The 11223-nt window shown below is 44.5% G+C and overlaps 1 protein-coding gene across 1 annotated transcript; it reads left to right on the plus strand.

Annotated features, from left to right (window-relative positions):
- Positions 1-6648: 6648 nt before the first annotated feature.
- LOC308526144 (large ribosomal subunit protein eL39-like) lies at positions 6649-6804 on the plus strand (the record flags this gene model as incomplete). Its single annotated transcript, XM_081101195.1, has 1 exon — positions 6649-6804. The coding sequence occupies one exon, from the start codon at positions 6649-6651 to the stop codon at positions 6802-6804; it is 156 nt and encodes a 51-aa protein (XP_080957321.1).
- Between the last annotated feature and the right edge of the window lie 4419 nt (positions 6805-11223).

Raw genomic sequence — 11223 nt, forward strand, 5'->3', positions numbered from 1 at the left:
GATAGAGTGGCCCTGCGCGCCAGGTGTCCTGTAGGGCCCAGTGGCTCAGCCTCCCCAGTTACCTGGGATGGACACTCTTGGTGCACTCTTGGTGCCTTGGTTGTTGTAGGATCACTGGGAGGAATTGACCTCCAGGCCAATTGGCTGTGGGAATCAGCTGTGTCTGAAGTGGGAGAATGGTCCCCCTCTGACCACTGGGTACAGTGGCTCCTGGATCTAAGGAGGTGCTAATTCAGCCCCTGCCTGAGGCCACACAGCAGGAGCCACGAAGAGGCTTAGCTGTGAAGCAATGCAAGCCACTGCGGGGCCTTGGGCCTTCTCTTGGAAGTTCCGGGTCTGCCTGGCTGGGCTGTAGTTAGGTACATTCACATGCAAAAGCCTCTGCCACAGCCTGGGTGGGGCGGGGTCTCAGGGAGTCAAAGGGCGGAGAAAGCAGCTATGGTGATTCTCCGTGCCCGGAGTTGCGCGTCTCAGTGTCCCGGTAACGGCTGCAAGCACCTCTGAGGGAAAGCCGCCCTCAAGTTCGCCCGCTGCCGCCTGACAGACCAGCTTCTCCCCGTATGAGTCCTGGGTCCCCAGAGACTTCCCGGAACCGGAGTTCAGAGCAGTCGGGAGCTTGTGATTCAAAAAGACAGCCGCGTCCTCAGGTGCCACCCCCTTTCCGCGCGCGCCAGCCGCCGCCATACCTCTGCACTTCACCTCCACAGCTCCTCTGGCTCTCAGCGTGCTTTTCTTTTCTTCTAGTTGTAGAAATTACACTCAGCCAACCTTCCTGTTGTTCTGGACGATGTTTGCTCCGTCCTTTGGGATATTTTTCAATTGTTGTGTGAGGCGACTATTTCCCGGTGTTTATCTATGCCGCCATCTTAGTTTCTCCTTTGCTATGAACATTCTTACATGTGACTACTGAGGCCCTGGATCAAGATTTCCTCTGAGTTTTCTCCTGGATTCTAAAGTTTATATACATTTTCAACTTAGCTAGATAACACTAAATTGAGCCCTAGCCACATTGCTCAGTGGTTAGAGTGTTGGCCCATGGACTAAAGGGTTTTGGGTTTGATTCTGGTCAAGGACATGTACCTCAGTTGCAGGCTCAATCCCCAGCCTGGGTCGGGGCATGTGGGGGAGGCAACCAATCAATGTGTCTCTCTCACATCAATGTTTCTCTCTCTGTCTCTACCCCTCACTTCCACTCTCTCTAAAAATCAATGGAAAAATACATCCTCTGGTGAGGATTAACCACAACAACAACAAATCCCCACAAAACACGAACTTGAATCCTCTGTCCCTGCGCTGTTCATCTTCTGGTTTTCTCAGACCTGTCAGAATGGGCTCTGAGCTTGCACCGCGATGGCCCCCACTCCTGGGCGACTTAGAAAATCTCAGTGAACGTGTGACTTGGGTGGGTTCCCTCCGGCTCATCATTCAGGGCCCCACAGACAGGAGCAAACTCTGTTGACCCAAAGCCCAGTAAAAACCAGACAGAGGTCTGGAAACAGCATTCTAACTCATTTGTCTTCTCAAAAGAATACAAGTTTTAATATTTCTTCAACCAAGTGAAGTGCTATTAAAAGCATTAATTTCCTTGTGATATAAGCTTGCCTTTGAACTCATTGTTTTAAAATCCCAGTGTCTTGATTGTGGTAGGCTTTCTAGAAATATTGACTTTATTTTGGGGCGCTTGCCGCCCCCGTCAGTAGGATAATTTACAAATCTGTCTGCCAAAGCCAAGAATGTGAATTCTCTTTCCTGTTTTCTCCACTTGATTCAGTGGTTTTATGTTGCAATTACAGTAATAACTTAACAGAAAGCTGTAACAGTGAACGCTGACGAATCCCTGAGACCTGCTGTGACTTTCTCCGTGAAACTCTTACATGTTTGGTCACTGTCAGCTCAGCAGGCTGTCCTGGCCCAGCTCCTCTGTCTAGAAGGGAGCTCAGAGACTGTAGGTCATTCATATCTTTTTGGGAAGGCATGCTGATCCTTCAAGAAAATGATCCTCTGGAAACTGAAATCGGGGAAGTCTGTAAGCAAAATCTGTTGTTAAAAGCAGTAAGTTATAGCTTGGCCCGGTAGCTCAGTTGGTTAGAGCATCGCCCCAGTGTGCCAAGGTTGCAGGTTTGATCCCTGGTCAGGGCACATACAGAAAGCAACTAATGAATAAATAAGTGGAACAACAAATCTCTCTCTCTATCTCTCCCCCCGCCCCCCCCCCCCAACCCCTGCCTCTCTAAAATCAGTCAAGTGCTCGCTTTGGCAGCACATATTCTAAAATTGGGACGATACAGTGAAGATTAGCATGGCCCCTGCGCAAGGATGACACACAAATTCGTGAAGCGTTCCATATTAAAAAAAAGATAATAATAAAAAGATCAGTCAAAAAAGCATCAAATTACAGAAATAAGCCAGAATTACACCTAGCCCGAGCTGAGGCCACAGTCACTTCTGGGTGAATACGGTCTTTTTTCTCTCATCACATGCAGCCGCAAACTCTTACCAATTCTTCGTGTATGTTTCTCCTGCCCATTCCATTATAGTGTCTGGGCCTTTTTCACCTCATGCCTGAACCACAAGGGACTGAAATCGTCTCCCTGCCTGAGCTTCCCCTCATTCTAACCCACCATTGCTGGATGGATCATCAAAAACTAAAAACCAAGCAGCAGCAAGCGCAAACCCCTTACACAATAACTGGTTTCCTCGTGACATCCCTCTTTCTGGCCCCCAAGCTCATTGGCTTCCACACAACAAAATGCAGAGCCTTCAGCCAAGGCGTGCTAAGCTCCCCCCAAACTCCTTTGACCTCTCTGGCCACCTCTGCAGAAGCCTGAGCGAGCACACCCCATTTCCAGCACAGTTTCAGGACTCGGGGCCCCTGGAGCCACAGACCAGGGTTTCCAAGCCCCCACTCGTGGCCCCGCCTTCTCAGTGTTATCATTCACTGCCCCCACCCCCACCCCTGCCACCTCTCGTCCAGCACACTCTACAGGCCACATTCGCCACACACAGCTTTGGTCCGGGCTTTTCCCTGCCCAGAACCTTCTACTCTGTTTCTGTCTCTCAGGTCCCATCCACCCTTCAGGGCCCCACCTCCTCCAAATCTTCCCTGACTCCCTTAGCCTGTGACCATCGTCCCCTCCTCCAGACTTCTGTCCTGACCCAGAAAACATAGTTTATTCTATACTAGAGGCCCGATGCACGAAATTCATGCAAGAGTAGGCCTTCCTTCCCCTGGCTGCCAGCACTGGCTTCCCTGTGGCACCTCGTACCCAGGCTTCCCTCTTCCCTCACAGCCCCGGCTTCATCTAGGAGGTCATCAGGTCTAATTAGCATATTACGCTTTTATTATTATAGATAGACCATCCAAGTGGATGGTAAACCTTCAGAGGGCAGGAATCATGATGTCAGTATCTTCCTTATCTTCTGTACCAATAGGTGTTGGGATTAAAAAAAAAAAAAAAAAGGGTAATGCCCTCTTTCTCTATTTCAGATCAGGCCCTCCTCCCCTGCCTGCACTCCCAAATTTTGCTGTAAAACACCCAGCATAACCCTATCTTATCCTGTGTAAAATAAGGAAGCCACATTCTAAGGAATGGAGAAGTTGAAAAAGTGAACTAACATATTTCTTTTAATGACTCAAATAGCCTAGGGAAGATAAATAAACAACTTGGACCTGAGACAAAAGGGAAGCAATCCAGGTGCGTTTGAGTCTGAGCCAAGCCAAACCCTGGCTGGACAGCCAGAAAGGCGTCAGCTACCGACCCAAGTAGGCAGGATGAGTTGATAATAAAGGAAAGCTGATTACAAAAGAAAAAAGTGCAAAGTTGAACCTCAGTGGTCACCTCTGACATCCATTGCATGAGCTCAGATGTTTTTTAAAAATGCCCCTCCCCCAACACATCGGGTGAGTAGAGTGTGACAAGTGGTTGTAAAGGCCTCGAGCAGGGACCTTATCTGATGTGGGACCTGCAGGGCCATGGCAGTCACCTCACAGTAGTGTGAACTTCTTGTGTGGAAGGGTAGATAAACTTCATTTAAAGGGAAAACAGCCTGCCGGCATGGCTTAGTGGTTGAAGGATAGACCTATGAACCAGGAGGTCACAGTTGATTCCCGGTCAGGGCACGTGCCTGGGTTGCCGGCTCGATCCCCAGTATGGGTCGTGCAGGAGACAGCCAATCAGTGATTCTGTCTCATCATTGATGCTTCTATCTCTCTCTACCTTCCTCTCTGAAATCAATAAAAACATATTTAAATAAAATAAATAAAGGGAAAACAAATATTCTGGGAAGAACTTGTTTGATAAGAGGTAGAACAACCTATCTGAACTCATGAGTTATATTGCAAATATTTAGGTTTCTTTTGTTAATGTAAAAACATTCAAACTTGTAAGGAATTTTTGTGAGTTTATTTGAGCCAAACTGTCGACAATTGCCGGGAAGCAGAACCTCAATGGATTGGGATAATGCTCCCGTGAATGGCAGTTTTTCATCTATTTTTATACATTGCAATCAAGGAAGGAGACGTAGGTGGGTTACATGAAATCCATTGGTGATTGATTAGAGAGGCGGGAGAAAGCAAACGGTGGGGGGGGGGGGGGTGGGCTTTTGGATTGAATAAAGAGTAAAATGAGACACTTCTTTTACTTAGGTGGGTACAGGATAGTTAATAGTCAACAATTAACATAATGACAATAACAATGAAGGAATTTGTGGTCTCTGTCCTGGCACCTAGGGCATTTGGTTCTGCCCTGAGGGGTCCGGAAAAAAAGGGAAGTTACAAGTTACCCTGACATTTCAATGATGTGTTAAAGTATATACAAAAAGACAATAAGCTCAGTTAACACATTGTTTGCGGGTATTTTTTATCACACACTAACAGGTGGCAGCGGGCCATTTTTGCAGTTGAATAGATTGATTACCATTATACCTGGAAGTACATACATAATTCACCATTGTATGTGTTAGAGACCCAAATTTTGTCCATTGGAATTCGTATATCTGCATGTTAGCATCCCTTTAGAGCAATAAAAAAGTATAAAAATAAACGTATTTATACGTTACCCGCATTCTACCGCTAGTCTATAAAAAACGTATTAATACGTGTCCCGTGCTCTACTACCAGTCAACGTAAAACATATAAATACGTTTCCCGCATACAATGTGTTAAGGTAAAGGTTGACCTTGTCAGGGAAGATACAGGCCTAGGAGGTGACTACCCACCATAACTACTTTTAGTTAAAGTTTAATTTCAGACCATCCTTTGTGGTGACTTTAGGTCTTTGAGTTTGCAAGACTGCCATGCAAGCCTCCCCTGAGCTTGTCAGGTTAGCATATGGCCCCTTTTGTCACACTTTAAAAACGGAAAAACATTTTTGGTTTATTATTATTATTACTAGAGGCCTGTTGCATGAAGAGATCTTTGTTGGCAGTTAATTTGCATATCGCACTGATTAGCCAATGGGAGGTGTAGCGAAGGTACAGTCAATTACCATGTTTGTCTATTATTAGATAGGATTATTATTATTATTATTATTTTGGTAGTCTTTTCATGATTCCATCCTGCCCACCTTTGCAAAACCCTGGCTAAAGGCTAAAGAGTAAAGTCCTCAAGGGCAAGGACTTATTCACTGCGGACCACACTTCAGTGGCTAAAACCTCCTCAATGCTAGGCTAATCGGGACATCTGGCCCTCCTTCTGCCTTGCCCCCTCAAAGTCTTCCCCCAAGACCTACGCCATCCCTCTCTCAAATCAGACTAGTCGTCAGTGCCTCACTTACATTAATCAGATGAGAATAATCAGAGCTGAGGGCTTAAAACCAGCCTTGAGGGAGCAATTACAAAATAGCTTGATTTCATTTACCAGGAGGCATATGTAAATAAGGGAGGCAACTATCATCCCTTTTTACAGATCTGATAAAGACATTACAGGGATTGAGTGCTTTGCTTAATGTTGCACATATCAAATGTGTCAGGACTGGCACTGAAAGTCAATACCCATCTTTTTTTTTAAATCCTTACTCAAGGATATTTTCTCCATTGATTTTTAGAGAGAGTGAAAAGGAGGGAGGGAGAGAAAGAGAGTGAGAGAGAGAAACATTCATGTGAGAGGGACACATCGATTGGTTGCTTCCCGTACATGCCCGACCTGGGCCCAGGGAACAAACCTAAAACCCAGGTACATGCCCTTGACCAGAATCGAACCCATGACCACTGAGCTACGCCAGTCAGGGCAATACCAGTCTTTTATTTTTTAATTTTTTTTTATTGATTTCAGAGAGGAAGGGAGAGGGAGAGAGAGATAAAAACATCAATGATGAGAGAAGCATTGATCGGCTGCCTTCTGCATGCCCCCTATTGGGGATTTAGCCAGCAACCCAGGCATGTGTCCTTGACTGGAATCGAACTGTTAGGGGCAAAGATAGAATATTGGGACTAACTATGGTTATGGGAAATATTAATCATGTTCTGCTAACCATTATTGCCTTGTGTTGGTTAAAGAAAGGACATTCTGACCTAGCTAAGAGTTGTATGCCCCTGGGACCTGGGAGTCAACCTTAGTCCTGGGAGTCAACCTTGGAACCATTCTCATTCAAGAACTGCCTATTGCTCTTTCTCCGCCATCGAGGTGCGCACATTCGCTTCTCCTTCACCATGTCTTCCCACAAGACTTTCAGGATCAAGAGGTTCCTGGCCAAGAAACAAAAGCAGAATCGGCCCATTCGTCAATGGATTCAGATGAAAACTGGTAATAAAATCAGGTACAACTTGAAGAGGAGGCATTGGAGAAGAACCAAACTGGGCCTATGAGAAATTACACATGAGAGATGACTCACATATTTATGCTGTATCCAGGTTGCCTACACCCTTAAATGATTGAAAAGATGCTACTGTCTGGACAGTTGGGGCATTTTAATTGGAAGATTAATGAACTTGTGATTTTGCTCTGTTGATTTTTTCCACCTGAAATAGTAGGTTGCTTCAGTAATAAATGTGTGAGATCTTTAAAAAAAAGAACTGCCTATTACCATGGAAAGATTAGCAACCTTGTTGCCCAAATAATGGAGTCCCACCTCAGCCTCCTAATTCCCTATGCCTATAATCCCTACTTCCCCATGTAATCCTTGTCCTACCCTATGTAAGCAGCTGGTTTATGGGAAACTGGAGAGCAGATTTTTGTGGGTGACCTGCTGCTCTCCCATAGTGCCGACAGTATTGGAATAAACGCTCATCTATGATTCAACCCTGTCTCTGCTTAGTTGGCTCAAGTAGTGACAGGCAGCCCGGACCCATTGATTGTCCTGTTACTGCACCTCAGACCCTTCAGTCTGCACGCCAGCGCTCTGTCCACTGAGCCAAACCAGCTAGGGCAGAATACCAGTCTTTTAAGCCCAACAATATCCTTTTTCCTGCACAAGTTGCTTCTTGGTAGTGTGGACAAAAGGGGTCACAGGCTGACCTGACAAGCTCAGGAGAGGCCTGCATGGCAGTCTTGCAAATTCAGAGACTAGGTCCTAAAGTAACCACAAAGGATGGTCTGAAATTATCCATTAAAAGCATCACGGTGGGCAGTTACGTCCTAGGCCAGTATCTTCACTGACAAGGCCAGCCTTTACCTTAACTGAGCCTATCTGTCTTTTTGCATCTATGGTAACATATGCTTGAAATGTCTGGGTAACTTGTAACTTTTCTGGAGCCCCTGGGGCACAACCAAATGTGCTGGACACCAGGACAGATACCACAGATTCCCTCATTATCATGTTAATTGATCCTGTGCTTTGCTTTATCCCACCTCCTTAATCTATCACCAATGGATTTCATGTAACCCACCTATGTCCCTCCTTTGATTGCAATGTATAAGTACAAATGTAACCCGACATTCTCTGGAGCATTATCTCAATTCGTTAAGGTTCTTATTCCCTGCGCATGTCGACAGTTTGGCTCAAATAAACTCACAAAACTTCTTTACAGGTTTCAATGTTTATTTGTTTTTACATTAACAGTAGCCATTGGTTTTTATTTGTAATAAAAGATATGTTCATATCTATGTTTAGATTTTTTCTAGTAAAATGATCATCATTACTATCCTGATGGGTATCAAATACTGAAAATGTTTTTGTCTTATCTACCTTCCTGATTTTGGGATAGATTTTAGGATTTAAGTGTTATTGGTCACCTAATGTCTTTATATTTATTGCAGTGAAATTCAGTTAGTTTTTTTGATATTTAATAAAAACCCATGTGTATTTTATTTTTTCAAATACAGTTGACATTCAATATCAGTTTCAGGTGTACAGAGTAGTGGCTTGACATTTATATAACTTAGGAAGTGATTCCCTCATAAATCTAGTACCTCTTTGACACCATACATCAAGCATGTCAAATTCACGGCCCACAATGAATATTTTTGCGGCCCAGACAATATAACGGTATGTAAGAAATGTTTTAATAACAATTTCATAACTTAATTTTTACAATATCCTGTTATACATAATTATTAATAACAACTACAATGTTCGCTAATGACTGATTACTATAATCGTGTTGCATTCATTTCCCTTACGCGCCTTACACGCAGGTGCACCATTTCTCTCCACTAATACTAGCAGCGAATATTTTAGCAGCCGATTGGACTGACTTGTTTGGTGTGCGCAACAGGAAATATTTCACTTTTGGAGTCCAGGAAAAACAGGTTTATTTGCATTACGCTTATTAATTTGTGCAGTTATTCGGTGTCTGGTAAGTTAATGTTCAAGAAAATATTAATTTTTATTAAAATGTTCTATTCTTTTATGTTAACGATTATTCATTTATATAGCAGCCCTTTGTATTCAGCATGTCGCTATAGAAATAAACCTACGTTTCTATGAAAATTGAAGCCTTTGTTTTTTTGCAGCCCACATAAACTTAAACCCTGTTTATTTGGCCTGTGTTAGCCTTTGAGTTTGACATGCTTGCTTTATCTGGTAGATTGTTTGCCTCCAGTTTGTTTTTTGTTGTGTGTTTTCTGGAGTTATGTCTTGTTCTTTCATTTGGGATATGTTTTAAAAAACATGTTTGTTTAGTGCTTTATGTCCATTGTAATCTTTGTGAAAACTTAGAGAAACAAGTGTGTAAGAACTGGCATTGTAATCTCCATTTTAAAGATGAGGAAACCATGGCCATGGTTGACTATGTTGGTGAGACCAGGGTCACCCAGCTCATTAGTGGCTGTATCAGTCAGGGTCCTGGCAGAATATACAGGGCACACTCTAACGGGGTAATTTCATCGGGTTTCAATAAAGTGGGGGCAGGGTGTGGGGAAACCACAGGAACAGTGTGGTGCTCTGCAGAGCTACCTGGGCCTGTGAGGGAGAGAGGAAGGCACAGTTGCCAGAACCTAAGAAGAGAGATCTTTAGTCTGAGGCCATGGCAGCTCGCAGAGACCTAGGAAATCAGGGGAACTAACACTCAACTTGTGTATCCTGCTGGGAGAGCCTCATTGGCCTCAGTGAAGCCAGGGAGCCTGTTGAGATCAATATAGGCCACTCTCCTCGGGCACAGACCAGGTTAGACAAGAGTAAGGAGTAGCCTGGGGGTGAGTTAAACAAACTAAAGATATCTAGCACGGATGTGACCCCTGGTTAAACCTCCGACTTCCTGTCTTCTATTCCTTCCCATGCTCTTTCCAGAACACTGTGCCTTAGACAGACGATCTCTCCAGGGACCACCATTGGGCCCACAGCATTAAACTTTACGCTAGTTTCCTGAAAACTTTACTGTGAGTCTCAGCCCCTATATGAGGACAGACTAACAATCCATGGAGCTGCAAATCAGACTGACCCAGGCAGCTGGCCTTTAGGCCCAGCCAAGATGGCGGGGTGGCAGGGTGAGAAAACTCCCTCTGAAATCATTGCTGGCTCTTGGCCAGCACATGCTGGCAGAGATGTTCTGGAGTCTTTAATGCAACTACACACTGGGCATAGGCCACAAGGCTGGCACAGTTTCAAGAAGCAAAATATCTACTATCTTTTGAATCTGGCACTTAGAGTATCTTGAAAGAAAGACTTCCTCTCACATCATTGTCTGTAGCGCTATAATTTGCACTTGACTCTGGCTTTCTTTTTCTGTAATGCCCCTGGCATGAAACTTCAGGTTTTATGACAAGGAATAATCTCAGGCTGTTGGAGTGTTCTACGTTGGATGAGTTCTTTACTCACCTTTATTCTTGGTTCCCTGGGGGCGAAAGCCATAAAAGAGTTTAATAGACAGTTAAACCCAGGAGCTATGAGAGCAGTTAATGAGAAATGCAAAACCCGATGTTCTCAGGGAACACAAACTCACCCGGAGGTCATGGAGGAAGAATTCTCTGTCCTAGCAGAATTGTTTCCAGAGAAATGAAGTTAGGGTCATAGGCAGCTCTTAGGCAGGCCTAAGTCCCTAAAAGAGGCCTAATGGCTAGTGTCTACAATGACTTCGATACAGGTTTAATGAAACCAAATCACTCTCCTGTCCCTCATCCAGTAAAGCCATATGTACTGTGCATTCCCCCCAGGGCTGAGGAAGGTTTTCCCCAGCTCCACTCTTTTTTTTTTTTTTTTTAAAGTATGGACAAGTTAAAGTTTTTATTTATTTATTTATTTTAATATATTTTATTGATTTTTTACAGAGAGGAAGGGAGAGAGATAGAGAGTTAGAAACATTGATGAGAGAGTAACATCGATCAGCTGCCTCCTGCACATCCCCCACTGGGGATGTGCCCACAACCCAGGTACATGCCCTTGACCGGAATCGAACCCGGGACCCTTCAGTCCGCAGGCTGATGCTCTATCCACCGAGCCAAACCGGTTTCGGCTCCCCAGCTCCACTCTTGAGTCGTTTCCCTAGCACTATTGGACTTGGTCGAAGAGGCACAGAGCTGAACCAGTGGATTCTCATGGCGATGGCTCTGGCACAGTGACCTCCTTGCTGTTTCTTCCCTCTGTTTGGACCATTCGTACCACAGATTTCTGTTAGGGGTGAGTGTTTACCCAGAAGTGGAATTACTGGATCAAGCGATAATTCCATGTGTAATGTTTTGAGAAACTGCCATTCTGTTTTCGATGGTGGCTGCACAATTTCATGCTCTCTCCAGGCTGCCTAACCTGCTTTTCGTTATATATTTTGTGAAGTGTCTGTTCCCACTTTGACTCGAATGGAAGCTTCATGAGGGCAGATATGTATTTGCTTCCCTAGAACCTTGCTTGGCAC

This window comes from Myotis nattereri (genome assembly GCF_964212035.1).
Source record: "Myotis nattereri genome assembly, chromosome: 10".
In the NCBI taxonomy this organism is placed as follows: Eukaryota; Metazoa; Chordata; class Mammalia; order Chiroptera; family Vespertilionidae; genus Myotis; species Myotis nattereri.